The sequence below is a fragment of the Trachypithecus francoisi genome, unplaced genomic scaffold, assembly GCF_009764315.1.
Source record: "Trachypithecus francoisi isolate TF-2019V2 unplaced genomic scaffold, Tfra_2.0 Lachesis_group2, whole genome shotgun sequence".
In the NCBI taxonomy this organism is placed as follows: Eukaryota; Metazoa; Chordata; class Mammalia; order Primates; family Cercopithecidae; genus Trachypithecus; species Trachypithecus francoisi.
Window position 1 is genome coordinate 160,048,252 of NW_022681465.1, and position 17,696 is coordinate 160,065,947.

General features: G+C 57.3%; 1 protein-coding gene across 3 annotated transcripts; it reads right to left on the reverse strand.

The window, feature by feature from the left end:
- Positions 1-877: 877 nt before the first annotated feature.
- On the reverse strand, positions 878-15,653 carry PDLIM4 (PDZ and LIM domain 4). 3 transcript variants are annotated; one of them, XM_033181302.1, is made up of 8 exons: positions 15,466-15,599; positions 11,736-12,049; positions 10,515-10,666; positions 6,635-6,716; positions 2,104-2,282; positions 1,732-1,895; positions 1,302-1,419; positions 878-1,185 (listed from the first exon to the last, which is right to left on the reverse strand). In XM_033181302.1, the coding sequence occupies exons 3-8, from the start codon at positions 10,580-10,582 to the stop codon at positions 981-983; spliced, it is 816 nt and encodes a 271-aa protein (XP_033037193.1). In that variant the 5' UTR covers positions 10,583-10,666; positions 11,736-12,049; positions 15,466-15,599; the 3' UTR covers positions 878-980. The 3 variants fall into 3 exon arrangements, with proteins under 3 accessions (XP_033037193.1, XP_033037192.1, XP_033037194.1); XM_033181301.1 differs by lacking the exon at positions 11,736-12,049 and having other exon boundaries at positions 15,466-15,652; XM_033181303.1 differs by lacking the exons at positions 1,302-1,419; positions 11,736-12,049 and having other exon boundaries at positions 15,466-15,653.
- Between the last annotated feature and the right edge of the window lie 2,043 nt (positions 15,654-17,696).

The window sequence follows — 17,696 nt, forward strand, 5'->3', positions numbered from 1 at the left end:
TTGTCCCGAGCAAGTAAAGTAGAGCGTAGGTCCACGCGACCCGGAGTCTAGGACACACCCTCGGGAGTGAACAGCCACAATTCACAGACGATGTGTGCAGCCAGGACATGAAAGGCCCAAGGCAAACCCACCACGCGGTAAACGCCAGGACTCCGAGGACGGGTGGAAGCTGGGATTCCAAGGAGGGGTGGAATTGACTTAGAGACAGGAGGGAACCTCTTGGAGGGCAAAGCTGCCCTGGGCAAGTATTCTTTTCTTTCTAAACCTTCCTTCTGGTCTCCGTCTGGATATTTAAGCGCGCCCCCTGGTGGGGGGAGAGAGAAAGGGGAAGAAAAGGGGGTGTCCGGGTAGAATAAAGTGCTCCTGGGTGAAAGAAACCTGGAAGAGAGAATGCCGGGAAGTGCAGACCGCCTGCGGCGGCCCAGGTGATCTCCACGCTCAATCACGCTCTCCAGGGGAGCGATCGCTCCAGAGGCTGCCAGCACCCCACCCCCACCCTGCTAGTGCCGATGATGGCCACAGGGGCCTTTCTCGCCCCCCACTCACCTTGGCACACACAGTTCCCCTCCCAACCTGTGTAGAGTTAGTGCCTCTCTCATCTCTTAGTTCTCAGCTAACACCTTCCCTGACCCCACCCAGGTCATACCTCTTGTCGTCGCGTGGCACACAGCATCCCAGACCTCACCTTCCTATTACTAGAGCTGCCCCGTTGTGATTCAGGTCTGCCTTCCACCAGGCTGCGGCCCCCTTCAGGGCAGCATAGTGGGTGCTCACCACTGCACCCCAAGCCTAGGACATTCCTGGCACCTGAGCAGATGCCACTGCACTCGGGAGCCATGCATGGCCTATGCAGGAGGGTGGCAGGCCAGGTGACAGGTTCAAGGTGGAGCAGAGGAACTTTATTAGAGGGACAGGGCGAAACATATTTACACCGGCCGAGCAGGGACCTTAAGAAGCAGGGGTGGGAGCAGAGGCCCAGCTCAGACGAGTTCCACCTTGGCGTTGGGGTACACCGCCACCACATCGTAGCCCTCGGGCGGCTTCACGCGTGCCTTGGCGTGGCTCTCACAGTAAAGTCGCTCGTCCAGAAAGAAGTAACCACGCTGCTTGAGGTTCAGGCCGCAGTCGCTGCACATGAAGCACTCAGGATGGTAGAGCTTGTCCCGCGCCTTGACGATGGTGCCCCTGATGCGGGGAACGACAGAAGACAGCGTTGAGTGACTGACAGGTTCGCGACTGCGCCCGCATCCAGGGCCCTGGAGGGCTGGGGTCCGGGAAGGGCAGCGGGGGCGGGTACTCACACGATGCCGTGGCCACAGCGCGTGCACTCGGGCAGCCCCTGCAGGCCGCTCAACGGAGAGCCCAGCTTGCTGGCCGTGGGCTTGAGGTTCCGGGGTCCGCCAGGCCCTGGCCGCTCCCCTGAAACCCGGAGCGTAGGTGGCATGAACGGGGTAAGGAGGTCAGAACTCCATTTCTGCGGGGTGTTTGGTTGGGCGCCGTATGGGCCATCGGCACCGAGACTGGGGAACGGGTTTGGCGGGCGTGGGGTGAGGGGCAGCGACAGGGGGTGGAGTGGGAATCAGGAAGAGAGGGCGTAGCAAGGGTGTGGGACTGGGCGGCAGAGACCGAGGAGGGCAGGTGACTGGGAGGCGGGATGTGGGGTCGCTAGGGGGCAACCTGGGCACTGCAGGGAGTGGGAAGGCAGGTGGAGACAGGTGGCAGGCGTCTTACCACCCTCGCCGGCCTCTAGCATGCCCTGCAAGTAGCGGAAGGAGCCTGACTGCTTGGGCTCCGCAGCCACGGACTCGGCCGGCTCCCGCAGCATCCTGTACACCTCGGAGCCCAGGTCGACTCTGCAGTCCCGGCTCCGCGGGAGGCTTCTGGCTGGGTCAGCGCTGGGAGGGAGAAAGAAGTAGAGGAGGAAGGGATGCAGTTCCAGCCTTCATTCTGTGGACTTGGGTCTGATGAGGCTTATGAGTCAGAATGCAAACAGCTGAGACCCAAGGATCAAGTGTCAGGGGTCAGGATGGGACTGGGTGAGATTTGAGGGATCAAGGGTTAAGATGGGTTCTAGGCATGGCACCGAAGGCATCTCTGTGCTACCTGGGGGGTGGAGACACATGCAGGGTGCTCATCTGGGCTGGCAGGGTGGCCTCGCTGCTGCCATTGTGAGGGACTGGAAAGCGAGGGGGTTGTCCATATGGAGATCCCAGGCTTGGTCTGCCATCTTCTGGCCCAGTCCCGGTGCCTGAGGGCCGCCTGCTGGTTATTGGACTGCCGTCCTATGAGAGAGAGGCCTAAGGCACTGGGAGACCCTCTGGCCTCTGGCCATTCCTTGTTCACCCCACCTCCACCTTGCTGTGCTGTGCCAGGTGGTGGATATCAGCTGGCTACCTCTGCTCTGGCACCTCTGGCCCGTGGTGCTCAGTCAGGGAAGGGATTTTTGGGAAAGGACTGGGCCTGGGAACTGGTTCTGCCCCTGCAGAAATGAGAAATATCCTTGGAAAGTCAGACACAAAAACCTGAGCAGCTGAGACTCAGCCTGGGCTTGTGAGCCCTGCAGTGGTTCTGCCCACCACCACTCATGAAGGGCTAGTACTGGGGCAGGCCTATCCCAAGAAGCCTAAGGTCAGTGTGGCTACAGCAGGGTATGTGGCCTCCTGGCAGAGGTGGCCCTGGTGCCAAGCCTTCTCACTTGCCTGAACTGTGGCGGGTACTGGGTGGGCCCACGGCTGGGAACTAAAAAAGGTAACTCTTGTCCTACAGCCAGGAAGGGTCCTTGACTGTCATGTGTCCAAGGCCCTTTGGGCAGGCTGAGGCTCAAGAGTGCCATTGTCAGGTCAGCCCCTTCTGGGCCTACACCTGTCCCCTATTTCCTGCTTTCCAGGCCACAAGGAGTAGCCTTCTGCAGGCACAGCAGATGAAGGGCAGAGACCAGGCTAGGGCTCAAGGCTCTCTGCCCCACTACCCCACAGCCAGTCTGGTGCCCATGGCTGAAACATTTTGTGGGGGGTGTCCTGAACCTGCCCCCTCAGCCATGAGGAGAGGGCAGTATCTCTGTGTGTGTGGGTCTGAGTGGGGACTGGGGATCTTTGTCCCTGCAGAGTCCAGAGCTGTGCTGTTCCCAGCTTGCAAGTGCACATAAGCACACCCACAGCAATGTAAACAGGGGCATGCAGACTCTCACAAGTATGTTTTAAAGACACACACACATGCATAAGGAAAACACACATGCACCTGCCAATATTCCTACATAAAACTAACCACACGCATATGGTTACAGAGACTTGGAGCCAGCACTGGTCACCCCGGGAATGGCCGTGGTGGCCTCCATGGCTGAGACTGGGCTAGCAGCCAGAGCAGCCTGATTTTAGGATGACGCCTGAGTCCAGGCCATGGGGTAGGTCTTAGCCTCAGCCTGGGAGTGACATGTAAACCTCCTCTGCTCTACAGTGTGGACACAGAGTGCAGTGTGGACAGGAAAGCATGCCTATCGTAGTGGGAAGAGCCCTGGTTTGGACTTAGGCAGCTCTGACGCGTAGTTGAGCCTGCGGGGTTCTGCCCTGACTGTCCCCTACTTTTTGCATGGTGGGAACCTGGGGAATAGGCAGACCAGCAGTTGGGTGGGCCCCCTTCCATTTCCCCCACCCCAACAGACAAACAGGAGGGTCTTGCTGCCCAGGTGGCCCCCATCAATGCAGCAGCAACAGGAAAACCCTTATTCACATCAGGCCCAACAAAACCCCCTGAGAAACCTGAGCGCTCTCACACACGTGTCTGTCGGGCAGGCACGCAGGCAGGGCTGGCCTCTAATGGGGACCAGATGGGCTGTGGCCAGTGGGGGTGTGGCTGAGCCTCTGGGCGGAGGTTTTGGTGGGAGGGAGGAGTTGGAGGGACTGGGACTGGGAGGAAGGAGGCCCTCATTCACCCCTACCCAGCAGGGTGGAGGGGTCCACTGCAGGGCCATCAGAGCCATTGCCCCTCCCACGGCCACCCATGCAGTTGCCTCTCTAGGCCTGAACTCTGTGGCTAGGACACACATGGTTACCTCAGTTTTATTTTGAGTCCCAGGGTTATCCCCTAACTGGGCAAGTCACTTCACCTCTCTGAACCTGCTTCTTTATCTATGAGCTGGGGAATGTGATGCTTTCCACATCAGGTTCCTTGTGGAGATGAAATAAGACAATTGCACAGTGCCTGGCACAAAGCACATACTCATTGGATGAATGGCTGTCAGGGGAATTCCTAGGCCCCCAGTCCTGGATTTTCCCCCTCTGTGGGTGGTGCACCTCGTACCATATGCTCCTCTGCTCTGAGAACCAGCCTGCTGCCCACTTGGTTGTTAAAGCTTCAGTGGATTTTTCAGCAGGATGGGGGTAACTACCTGCTTTGGGACACTCAACTTGGAGGCAGGCGCTGAGTCCAGATGAGCAGGTGCCACCTCCTAGAGGCTCAGTTCTAGCTCTCTGCTGGTCTGGGGAGGACAGGCTGAGTGTGCAAGGACTGCCTGCTCCACCTGACTTGCTTCTCCCTATCACCTGGTTCTGAGCATAATTGCCACTCCCTCCAGAAAACTCTGACTTATTACCATCCTTCCTCCACCCTGGGCTAGGCCAAGTACCTCCTGTGTTCCCACAAGAGGCCTGAGAGAAGGAGGTTCTCCTATGGCCCCATAGGGAAGGTGGGCCTGAAGTTCCAGCTGGCCCTGTCCCATCCCACTCGGGGATGTGTGCCAGGGCACCTTGTGCTGGTCCTAGGGCCAACTGTGGTTTCCTTCTCCTCCTCAATGGCTCCAGCTAGCTCCACCCCCTCCCCAACACCCCCACTCCGGCAGAAGGTGGGAGCAGCATGGGGACAATGGGCCCTGTGTCTGTGTTAGCAAGGACTCAGCCCTGCAGGGGCAGGGTGGGAGTGTTTTTGTCACCACCCATGGAGTCCATGACCTTTTAAGTACAAAAGTGGGGCAGCAGCTGAGGGGCTGCCCTGGTGCTTATGGAAACTCCCTCCTTCTCCAGTCTGAGCCACTGCCAGCCTGGTCTTCAAGGGAGTCAATGAGAATAAGTGTGGGGGCAGGGCGAGCTGCTCTACAGTCGCCAGCCTCCCAGGCCCACCGGCCTTGAGCCTCTCCTGGAAGACTGAACCCCCTCCCCACCCCGTCATGTCCATCCTGGCACTGTTGCCTCTGAGGGAGGCTGGGCCTCGTGCATGAGCTTGGGGCCCGCACTATGCTGCTCCCCTCTGCCTGGCCCATGGCAAGCCTGGCTCATTTGTCTATGCCAACATGTACCCCTGCCCCTAAGGCCTGGGGTCCATGAGGCCACCAGAGCAAGCTTCTGAGACACAGATGTGGCCATGGATCCCTGTTAGAACAGCTGAGGTCCAGGATAGAGAAGCCCAAGAACCTTTCTGTGGTCCTGCCCCACCACTTTATCTCTCACCTCTGTCCTCTCACTCCTCCCACCTTGCCCTCCCTTCCTCTGGACCTTTCTTTTCTCTGAACCTGTGGTGCAACACCTCACCTCTGGGCCACACTTCCTCTCCCTATACCCCTTTGCCTGCCTTACCATTCCTAGGCCTTCAGGTCTTGGCTTCAATACCCCTTCCTCCAGGAAGTCCTCCTCGACTCCTTGTCTGAGTCATGTGACTACTCTGGGCTCCTTTGGCCCCTGGCTTCCCCTAGCCCAGAACTTCTAAGTCCCTTTCCCCTGCCAGAATGGGCACTGTCTGGAAGGTAGTAAGCATCTGGCTTCAGGGATGCCAGCCAGGCAGGGTAGGGAATAGAGCAAGATGGGATTGGGGTAGATGGTGAGGGAGAAGCTGAGGCACATCCTTCCCTCTGGTTCAGGGAAGCCTCTCCTTACCTTGGCCCCTTTTCTTCCATGTTGAGAGGGTGGACAAAGGCAGGCTCAGGAGGCAATGGTCCCACATGATGGGTCCCATGGTTCTGGCTCCATCACAGACCATCCCAGTTTCCTTGCCCAAACTCTGTGGCCCAGTGATGGCTCTGGATACCTCAGTCATCCCCACTTGGCTACTCCTCATGCCATGGCAAAACAAGACCCTAGAACAGCCTGATCCCCTCACTATTCTTGAGGACAGGACCAGAGATATGACTCCTATCACATACAGAAAGGTGACTGGGCAAACAGGCCTGCAGCCTGAGTTCTGCTAGAAGCACCACAGGATGACCAGGAGAGAACTTCAGGCTTGGATAGGGCACCCAGAGGAGTGTCCCATAGCCTGAGGTCACTCCACAGCCTGAGACTGCCACCAACCTCCCCTGCTGCAAGCACAGTGACTTCTTAATGGTTTGGCATTACTGGGCATCAGAGTGAACTCCAGCTGGCTGTGTGGTAGCCACAAACCAAGGCCTAGCCCAGCTCCTGGACATCATAGGCACCTTGGTCCAGAATCCAGGATTGCCTGGAGTAGAGACAGAGCCACGCAGGTGCTCATCATCTGAGGAATATGGGATGGGGTATGGGCATGGTCCAGAGAAAATTTCTGCTTCAGTCTTTGTCTTGGGTATCTGAGAGCCCCAGTGAGGACACTCAGTGCAGGTGAACCTGCATGCTGGCCCCTCTGCCTTGGGCTCACTCTGAGCCAGGCCCGGCCAGGCAGTGTCTGTACATACCTGGATCTCAGGGTCGATGTGGGTCCTGTGTGCTTGAGCCTTGCTGTCATCAGGGGCACTGGGCCAGCTCCTGCCCTCAGGCCTGTGGCAGAAATTGTGATGGTCAGATATGTCTCCTACCAAGGCCACCGTGCCTGGGAGCCAGGATCAAGAGGGGCTGGGCTCTGGGCTGTGCCCTGCAGGTAGAAGGACACCACTCCAGCGCTTTCCCCTGTACCACAATGGTGACTGTTGTGGCAATGAGCCACAACTCTAGCTGCCATCCTCCTGGGGCAGGGCTATATGCTTCTGTCCCCACCAGCTGCCCAACCCCTCTGTGGTCTGTTCCTGGAGGGGTTGTAGGACAAGCCCTGTGGCTTCCCTAATCTTCCACCCTCTTCGTGGCCTACAGAAGCTCAGCCCAAAGAGGCCCAGCTTACAGCACTGCAAGTCAGGCCTCACACATTGACCAGCTGGAAGCCTATCCACTCATCCTCTGGGCATCTGGAGATGCCTCTGGTGGGGTGTGGGGTCAGGCGTCCATCAGCTCTGGGGTAGGTGGAATGGCGGCTCTGAGGGTGTGTCTTTCCTCCTGCTGCTGCTGCCGGCAGAGTCATCACCGAGTCTGCCCAGCCCAGATGGGAAACAGGCCATTAGGAAATTCCTGCTTCGCCATAGAAACCAAAAGCCAAACACCACTCAGGAGGGAGAAAAACATCGTAAACCTGCCATAAGCAGGGCAGGCAGGCCGAGAGGCTACGTGCCTAGGGCCCAGCCCTGTCACTCAGTAGCCCTGTGAGAAGGCAGGCCAGGAAGGGGCATGGATCCTGGACTGGTGGGTGGGTGTGAAGTGAGGCTGGTTAGACCAAAGGGGAATAATGTCCTCCAACTCACCCAATGAAGCCTCCTGAGGCTTCTCGAGGTCTCACTACTGACATAGCAGCTTACCCCTGCCACTTCTGCCCCTTCAGTTGAGGGTTTTAATAATCTGTCTATACCCATGGTCCATATTCACTCTGCACTTCCTTGCCTCTGCCCATTCCTTAGTCCCTTGGAGGCTACCTCTCTACTCCAGGCCTTCGGTATTACAGCTCTGCTACTCCAGGGCAACACCAGCCCCATAGTCCCTGTCTCTAGCCCCCTCAAGCAGGCTCCCAAGTGGCTACCCTAACTCACAGCTCTAACTGTGGCCTCTGCCTACTCAGAGCTTCTCTTGGATAAAGCTGGGACATCTTGTGTGGCTATTTGGCCTTAAACTTCCCTGAAGTTCTGCCCAGAAGAGCAGTACGAGCCTGACGTCTAAGGGTCAAAGGGCGTAAAGTACCCAGAGCCATTAATGTGGCCCAATGCATCAGATCAGAATGAAAGGCTTAATCATGCGTCAACCCCCATCACAGGCTGGGCTCTTTAAACAAAATGACAGGCAAAGAGTAAGCTGTGCAAAGGTACCTTGGGCCACATGTGATGGACAACAGGGACTCTATCAGTGGCCTCAGTGTTGGAGTGGATGTCAGGAAGGTCCTGGACCTATAGAACATGGCCAGGAAGTGTGATTTTGCTTGGATTGTTGGATGCCTGGCTTTGGGCTCAAAACAAAACAAGCCCAGTGGGGAAGCTGGGCCTTTGATACACTTTTCATTCTATGGGGAAGTCTGTGGGGGGATTAGAGCTCGCTGTACACAAGAGGGCAAGTAGGGAAGCTGGTCACCCCGGGAGCGAGAGCACAGAGTAGCTCACTCCAGCCAACTCAACAGGCTGATTCTGCGCAGAGCCCTTGCTGTGTGGATGTGTGTCGCGGGGCAGGGAGGAGTGTCTTTTGGGCCCAGGCATAGGTCCTGGCACAGCAGGCAAGATAGGGAGCAGAGTCAGAAAGCTTGCAGGTGGGAAAGTGTCCAGTAGAAGAAATGTTGGCTCAGAGGGTCAAGGTGGCCTTCATGTCTTGATCCCCCAGAGTCTGCATGCGTGAGGGTTGGAGATGGGGGCTGCAGGGCAGGACTCAGGTTTTCAGTCTGACGGAGCAGGCCTGGTACATCCTCATCACTCAGTGTCCAGATCACAAGATGGTCCCTATTTTTGGTTGAGGAAGTTATGGGCTCAAGACATTAAATCACTTGCTGGAGCACAGCAGAGTTCTCTCTCCCTCTCTTTCTTTTGTGGGTAGCTTTATGTGTCAGCACAGCATAATTCTCAACCCAGCTCTGTAATAGTAGAGAATGTGCTCTCATCTGCTCCATGGCCAGTGACATTTTGGGGCTGAAATGCCCAGAATGGAACAGGTCAGTGGACCTCTGGCTCCATCCATGCCTGGTTCGGAACAAAGGACTGGGGAAGGAAGGAAGGAAAGAAGGAGGGGGACCGCCACCCCACCACCCTCCCCTGACATCATACACTCTGGGAAGTTCCTGACTCAGGCCCCCTCTGAGGCACTCCTCCCCGCTACTCCACTACCACTAGGGCTGCCCTTGTTCAGTCACACAGAGACAAGGCTGGAGGTGAGTCAGAGGCCAGGATCCCAGCCAAGCCGGGGAGGCTTCAGAGGCCACTCACGGGCAGAGCAGTGCTGACATTTCCCCCATCCAGCCTGTATCTCAGTCTGGAGGAGGGTGATGAATGTGATCCATTTATGGGAAAGGAAACCTGGGCTCATGGAGGTCATCTGGGCACCTAAGGCTCCAGAGGCTGGATGAGGACCAGCTTTGCTGAACTCCAAAGATGGAGCATCCTCACCATGTGCCAGGTAGAGCATACAAGGTCCTGCACTTGCAGCTGGGTCCACTCAGTGCCACGGGCACAGCCAGGGGTCCTGACCCCAACCCCGATCTGGTCATGGGCCAAGCACAAACAGGGGTGACCTCACAGGCCTTTCCACTATGTGTAATGGCTCCAAGCCAATGGCTTACCTCCCACCCTGCCAGCTTAGAGGCATGGTTAGCTGGGTTGTGGTTTGGGGAGGCTTTGCCCACACACTTCCACAGGAGGTCATGGAAGTCCCCATCAGCAGTGAACATGGCAGAGCTGATAAGTTATGCCTGACTTCTGTGGATCGAGGTGGGCAGGGGAGTGGGGAGATCCCACTCAGCCAGGCTTAGGCCAACTGCTTCTCAGAGCTGAGTAAAGACCCAGGACCTGAGCAAGGCTGGGTCTCCCCACCCCCACTCCCAGTGGACCTTCCATCCCAGGACAATTTATGGGGCACAGAGGGGGCTTGGCAACCTCCTGTCCTCCCTTCTTGATTGGCTGCACAGCATTACACAGTCCATAGCATGAACTTTTCCCAAATCCATATTTAACCAGGGCAGAGGTGTGGGCCACGGTGGGGACGGCTGTGGCAGGGCAGCTGTGGGGCTGGTAGGAGTGGTCAGCAGTCAAGTAAAGGGTCTGTAGTCTTAGGAGAGAGCCCTGAGGTCAAATTTTGCTACCCCACGCCCTCTCTATGTGACTTTAAGCACCTTCTAACCTTTCTGAGCCTCACTTGTCTCATCTGTGAAGTAGGGACTATACTAGGTTTTACCTTTTTTAAGTTGGTAAATGAGGGTTAAACGAGGTGTTGCACAAGAAACTATTTTGAAATGGTCATCACGCTGGTTGCTCAGGGGAGGGGGAAGGACTGAAACAAATGTCCCAGAGGCTATTCAAGGTCTTATTTCAGTTGCCTGCAACACTTGCCATCAGTGCCCCAACACACTTCTAGTCTAAGTTAAAAGGGGATTTCTTCCCTTCTTAAGCTACAGCTCTAAACAGTGTCTGCCAGGCCTCCATGAAAGTACTGCTCCTTGGGACTCTTCCCGGATGGGGTGCCCAGGAGCTGAGCTGTGTGAAGCTGTGCTCACCCAAGATGCTGGCTGCCCATAACTGCCTACCTTGTCCCGCCATCCTCCCAGCCCAGCCCACCTATGCATACCTGCTCACGGACAGCGTGAGGTGATCGTGGCAGCCCTTGATACGGTTCTGTGCTTCCAGGTGTGTCATGAGCTCTGTGCTCTCACCATTGATGGCCTGGATCAGGTCTCCTGGACACAGGGCAGCCAATGCAGCCTTGCTGCCAGCATGGACCTGCGGGCAGACAAGCCAGATGGCTGGGCACAGTCATGATGTGGCCTTGCTGCAAGCTCTGCTCTAGGCCTCCTCCAACCTCAGAACCTAGCCAGTGTGGCCTGCTACCAGCATGGCCCGTGGATGGGCAAGCCGAGAGGCTGGTTGAGGCCCCCATGTAGCCTGGCTGAAGCCTTGCTGGAAACACCCTCCAACTCCAGCGCCTGGAGGCTTGGCAGGGCATGAGGATATATGAGAAGGGCTTCCTCTGGGCTAGGACAAGTGGATGTTGTTCTTGCAGCCTGCATGTGTGCCCAAGGACATGCAGGGGCCACAGAGACACATGGAGACATATGTGCTCACAGACACATACAGAGCATGGACGTGTCACAGATGCCCTACGCAGACAAGGCCCCACCCAGACAGACCATACCCCTTGACCTCACGTTCAAACCCTTAGTGATCTTGCCTTCCTACTTGCTTGATCTCAACTCTCATCCCTACCTCCACACCCACACTCTGTCCAGACCATGTGAATGTCTATGGGGTGTTCAGAGGCACCATATGTCACTCACCTCCACACTTCTGCAAAAGCTGTTCCCTCTACCTGGAACATTCCTCTGACTCCCACATCCTCATCCTTCAGATCTCAGCATAGAGGCCACTTCCTCTGGGAGCCTCTCTGGGATCTCACTACCCTGTGTGCTCCCATAACCACCTTTCCCCCCTACATTGTTCATGTTAATACTTCATTGTAATTAAAATGGGAAGGTCTGAACATCACCTCCCTGGGCAAGTCCAGGGCCATCCAGTTCCAGCTGCCAGCCTGCACTTGGGGTCAGAATTCTAGCTCTACTTCCCCTGCAGGACAGGAACTCAGGCTACCTCAGTGCCACTACTGACCTCTCAAGGTCAAGCAGTGTTCACACTTGGAAGCTCTTACAATGCTGGTCAATGGAAGAAGGCTAGGATGGGGAGTGGAGTTAGACTCGCAGAGATACCTAGGCAAGCAACCCAGGGGAATCCAGGCAATGGAGTACCCCTCACCCTGCCTTGGCCCCAACATAGCCTTTAGAAATAGATTTCTTACCCAGCCTCTCCAGCCAGTGCCCAGCTGGTTCAAAAGCTGCCAGTGACCTCGTTCTTTTGGGTGGGAGCTCCTACTGGTGGGAACTCCTGGAAGCCCAGCTAGGCTCAGTTCAGCCAGGTCTCAGTAGTGAGTGGACAAAGCTGAGGTGCTGGCAGCTCCTTGGCTGGAGGCTTGGTGTTGGCACTGCCCAAGCTGACCTGTCCTGAAGTAGGCTGCTTCAAGGAAACGTTCTTCTGAAGCATGACACCCTCAGCCAACCAGGCAATCATGAATGTTCACTTGTAGGGCCTGGGCACCTGTGCAAGCCTGTCATCCTGTGGGAGACACCCACTTGGCACCATCCCACCCTCCCCTCAAGGCCCTCCTCCACCTCTTCCCCTTCATGGATACCTGCCTTACCTGCCTTGTGCCAGGGCCTGGGCTCTATGCTTTACCCATAACTAGCTCACAACAAGCCCTCAACCACCTGGTGAGGCAGAGGCTGTTCTCATCCCTATTTTACAGATGAAGAAAGAGAAGCCTGGGGGAGGGGTGCCATGCCTTAGTCCCCACACTGGAGAGGAGTCTTTCTTCAGGGGGCGGCTAACTGCGGCAGGATGACTCAGCCAGCACAAGGGGTGCATTCAGGCTTCTGTGGGCGGAGGAAGTTTCTTGAAAGCAGGGGTGGCTGGGATGCTGCCAGCTCTATTGAGCTAGGGGAGTTCTGGTCAGAGAGGGTGTGAGGCCAAGAAATTGTGACTCTCCCAGCCACTTTTACATGCATTATCTCATTAATGCTGAAGGCAAGCCCATTTCCTAGATCAGGAAATGGAGGTCCAGAGAAGTACAGAAGGATAGTTAATTGATAAAAGATTGAATCAAGATTTCAATCCAGGCCACCCGGGTCCAAATTTAAAACTACGCTTTTAATACCTGTACTTTTCTTCCAAAAGGGGTAAGGGAAAAGAGGGTATCCGAGGGAGAGATAGTGTTCCAGGCAGAAGGACCAGCATGTATAATGGCACACCTGGAGAGAAAGTAGAAGGAAGGTTGTATGGCCTGAGCATCATGAGTGAGGGGAGAGTGGAAGAGATGAAGTCAGAGAACAGGCAGGGAACAGAACTTGCAGAGCCTTGTACACCCGGGTGGGAAGCTGGTATTTCTCCTGGGTGATTGGGAACCATGGAGGGCTCTAAGCAGGGAAGTCACAGGACAGAGTGGAATTCAGGCCGATCCCTCTAGCTCCTAAGCACAGGATAAACAGAAAGAAGGAACACAGACAAGAACAGTGAAGTGAGGTGAGCGGTGAGGGCATTAATCAGCCCCTCACCGGTAGTGGCTGCATTCCCAGCCCCTGATCCACCCAGCCTAGATGTTGTGGTAGGCTAGGAGTCCAAGTCAGAACCAGGAGCCACATTGTCCTACACAGTCACAGCAAACTCCAGACTGCCTGGATTCCTCCTGTCTCCACTTTGCTTCTCTGGGTCGATTACATTAGCCTCTCTGTGCCTGGGTCTCCATCTATGTAAGGCCAGAGGGAGTCCTTACTTCTAAAGGCTGTTGTAAGGACTACTTGAGAAAATCGGAGCGTGTAAAGCTCCCACAGGAGGCTGGACATAAGGTGGTGCTCATTCCAGGGACTGCAGGGAGCTGTTACCAACACACATTAGGGTGGGGCCTGGCACATCCTGGATGCTTGGCCAAGGCCAGCCATCATTATAGGTTGTGGGGAAGGAGCCCCAGATGATGTTCTTGGGACTCCCCGAGGCTTCATCAGCTGAGATTGCAAGCCCCCAGCCCTGCCAAGTTGATAGCCTCCTCCCTGTCTGCGTGAGGCTGTCCCTCCCTATTGGGTCCCTGGTAGGGGAGGTCCTGGAAGCAAGGGAGGGGCTGGATCTTGAGCCCCCTTGGTGAAGACACTCCCACATACCTTCAGTCCCCGTAGACCTGCCCCGGAGGTACCTGCTAGGCACGCTGTGGCCTGCGCCTCCCCAGCACTGTAAATCTCCCCAGATCCCACCCAAACCCAACCTCAGCCATCCTGGCTCCTAGGGCCTGAGCTGCTGCTGCGGGACTTTGGGGGACAAGGGAGGCTCTTCCTGGCAAACCTTCTCCCAGACTGCCCGCCTGCCTGGGGCCTGCATCCCCAGTCAGCTCCAAACAAGGCTGTTGCTGCTGCTGCTGCCACAGCCGCGGCTATGATGGCTGTGACGTGTGGAGGCCTTTCCTCCGCGGGCAGGCAGCCGCGTGGGCAACAGATGTCTCAGCTCCCTGCCGCCTGCAGCCGTCAGCCGCCGCCACTGAGCCTGTCAGCGGCCTCACGCCCAGGGTGCCTGGCCAGCCTGCTTAGTGCCCCCACTAGCCCCCTCAGCGGACACACAGCATGACACACACAAGCAGACACAGGCTTGCACACACACACACACACACACACACACACAGAGCAGGAATCCAATAGGAAAGAGGGAGATGAAAGGCTCCAGGATTTGTTGAAGGCCCACCTCACTCGGCCCCAGGGACCTGGCAGTGAGGGCAGATGTGGGAAGCCTCCTAGGACAGCTGGGCCTGCCTGTCACCCTGGCCCCCAGAAACGGGACTCCATGATTCCATGCTCCACCTGGTGCCCACCCCCTCCCAAGAACTGTAGAGAAGTCTCTGAAAGCCCAGCCAGCTTGGCCCAGCCCCCATGGCAAGAGGTGGCAGTAGGGTGGGGGAAGGTGCTTCTCTGTGCCTCTGACACAGGCCCCCAAAGACAAGATCAGCCTGTGTGGGAGCAAGGGATGGCCGTCAGATGGTTTCAGGTCATCTCCTCTGCTCCTTCCAGACTGAGAGCCGCCAAGGGCAGGGCCTGGGTTCTCTCCTCTTCTGTCCCTTAGGCTGGGGCCCCCCAAGGGCAGGGTCTGAGTCCTCTCTTTTGGCCCTCCAGACACGAGGACATCAAGGCTGGGCCAGGATCCTGTCTCCCCTAGACAGGCACCCCCTTGAACAGGGCCTGAGTCACCTCCTCCACTCCTCTATACTCAGACTAGCCACGCTCCAGGGCTGTGCCCGCTCCTTTTCCTTCTCCATGGGCAAGGCAGGGCCCTGGGAAACTTGAGGAAGAGGCCTGAGGCTGTCCTGACCCCTGGCTTTGTGTCCTCTTGTGGGGAGGGGTCTCACAACCTCACAGTCAAGTTTCCCTTTCCCCTGGAAGCCAGAATTCTTCCTGGTCACTTCCCCTTAGGGTGACTGAGGTCATGAATGAGACACTGACTCCCGCCCAAAGTGGGAAGTGGATGGACCTTTCTCTTCTCAGATTCAGCGAGGACCCCAGACCTCCCCGGGTCACCCAGGTCTTCCAGCAGGGACCCCTGATAGGGGAAGGGGGGGTTCTAAATCATTTTGCCCCAGATATTCAGGCAGGGGTGAGTGAAAAGTTTCTGGGCCTCTGTAGAGCTGTCTAGACCCCTGGCCCATCTCCGCAGGTCCTTCCCGGGTCCACAGTGGCTCCCCCAGATGAGGCCAGCTGGGAGGCCGGTGCGTGAACTCTTGGAAGATTCTCCGCGGGATCTGGCAGACAGGCCCAGCGTGGGAGGAGGGCGGCTGCGGCTGCCTGCCCTGCCTGGAAGCCGCCTCTACAGCATGTGGGGCACCCAGGCCCACCCTCCGCCTTCAAGCCTCGGATACATCGGGGATCTGGGTCCCGGGCGGACCGCGAGGACCGAGTCTCAGACCCGGGACCGCCCTGCCGCCACGCAGCCGCCAGACTCACCCGCGAGATGGTGAGGGGCGCGCTGAAGTCCCGGCCGCCCACCAGGCGGAAGCCCCAGGGCGAAGGCCCGCGCAGGGTCACGGAATGGGGCATTGCGAGCCGGAGCCACAGCCGGAGCTCGAACCGGACTCTAAGGAGCCGCCGCCGTCGCCGCCTGGACGCCGCGCCCCGCCCCCGGCCAGCCCGCCCCGGTCCCCCCTCGTCCCAGCCCCCGCCCCCGCTCCCTGCGCGCCCGGATTGGCCCTGCGGCCGGCCCGACCCTCCCACTTCGGGGGGCTCTGAGGATCCGCCCTCAGCCTCGGCTGCCTGCAACCCGGCACCCCCGCCCAGCTCTGAGATCCCCGGGTTCGGATGGCCCCGACGGCCTGGATCCTGCTCGGGCCTCGGATTTGCCGTCCGCGGACCCAAACCCGGCTGTCGACACCGGCCCTTTGAAGTCGCTTTTAGGGAAGGTGCTCCAGCCCGAGGAGGGATGGAGGGCCCACTTGGGGGATGGGGCTGCGCCCAGCTCAGATACCTCCTCATGGGCCCGACTGGCAAACCCGCGGCCCGTCCTCCCGTGTGAGAAGCCCTCTGAACCAAGAACCCTCTGAACCAGGGGCCTGAGCAGCACTGGGCCAGGGACGCAGACCCAAGACGACAGCAGGCAGCGCCAAGCATGGGAGTGGGTACAGAAAGGTCCTCCGACTAGTTTGTGGAGGCCAGTAAGGCTTCCTGGAAGAGGTGGTCCCTGACTTGCATCTGGAAGCAAGGTGTCCCTGCTTCCCCAGGACACTCAGGCCTTCTCTTGCTGCTTGCAGGCTCCTCGAAGGCCACCTCCCTGCCCGCACAGCCCCCTCCCCTCCTCCTTTGCCAGGAGCTTTGTTTCCCCAGGTCTCCTGAGAAAGGAGCAGCTGCAGCGGCTGGGGTCCTGGCTGTGCAGTGTGAAGGGAAGAAATATATGCAGCTCTTCACTTTGGGCCCTTCTCTCTCCCAGGTCTTCTCTCCATTCCCAACCATTATCCTCCAGGGATGTACTTAAATAGCCAATGCAGATGCCATGGCACCACCGACCTCCCTCTGGTTCTCCGGGCACTTCTGTCTGGCTACATCAGGGAGACACCATTTACTTTTCCAGACCCTGTGGAGGCCTCTCATTTAGCCCAAATCCTTAACCTTATGTGTCCTTTTAGCCAAGCTGTGATAAGGACCCTGCTCTTGGGCTCCTCACAGGTGGTGGGATGAAATGAGTCCGCGGGGTCTCTGACAACCCCCGAAAAGGAGAACTGCTTGAGAGGCACAAACCTAGGACAGTCCAAGGAAGGGAGGGGCCCTTCGGGGTAGAATGTGGGTGCCTCTGTGGGAGGCAAGATGCTGCTATCTCTTCAGCTGGGAGAGAAACAAGTGGTGTGTGTATATGGGAGTGTATTTGGGGTGTGTGTGTGGGGGGGGGGATGTCTGAATCCATTAGAGCACCAGCCACTGTGCTGTTCTCCATCACTTTGTCGTGGAGGAGGTTTCTGCTCAGCCCCATGCAGACTTGGACCACAAGTGAAGAAAGGTGGAAGGGCCAGCAGGAGAGCTGGTCACTGCATGGTCTCTCTGATGTCTGTAGGCCACAAGTTTCCCAGGACTTAAACCCTACTAAATGGGGTAGAGAGTGGGGGGCAGCCGTCCCTTATCACTGGCTGTCCCGAGGGTTTGGTGTACAGCATGGCTTGTGGTCAGAGGCCTGTCAGCCTGGCTCCAAGAGTCCTGGTGAATGTAAACAGTACAGACCTTTGCTAGGGAAAGGGATCCTCAGAGGTCTGTGGAAGCTTCTGCCCAATGCATCCCAAAGTGAATTCCTGAAACTCCTCTTCATACATTGCTTGCTTCCCCCAATTTGACATCCCAAACACTGCCCACACTCCTCGCCTCCATCCTGAAATTCCCTCATTACCCGTTTACTTCTGTCCAGGAGAATGTGAAGTGGTCCTTCTGAGTATGACCTTCCTGGCCCCTGAGTCTCTGGGCAGTGCAATCCATCTCCAAAGGCTTCTGTCACAGGGTTGGAGGTGGAGGTGGGGTGGGGACTCCGGATGACTTTTTTAGAATCTGGTCCATAAACTTCCCCATTTCATCGTGCAGCGTTCTGAACAGATTGCAATGATGCAGGATCCGCGTCCAGGCCAGTCATCCCTCACATGAGTTCATGATGACATCCCTGACTTAAGAGAACATCAGAGGCTTACTTCTGACTATACCTTCCC

Bases quoted from the DNA above. Each gene is read 5' to 3' on its own strand.
- PDLIM4 (XM_033181301.1), bottom strand. From the start codon at position 15,558: ATGCCCCATTCCGTGACCCTGCGCGGGCCTTCGCCCTGGGGCTTCCGC. The intron at 1,896-2,103 runs GTAGCACAGAGA...TCTCCCTCCCAG, and splicing joins CATGTGTCTCCACCCCCCAG to CGCTGACCCAGCCAGAAGCC. The intron at 1,186-1,301 runs GTGAGTACCCGC...TCCCCGCATCAG, and splicing joins CGCTGTGGCCACGGCATCGT to GGGCACCATCGTCAAGGCGC.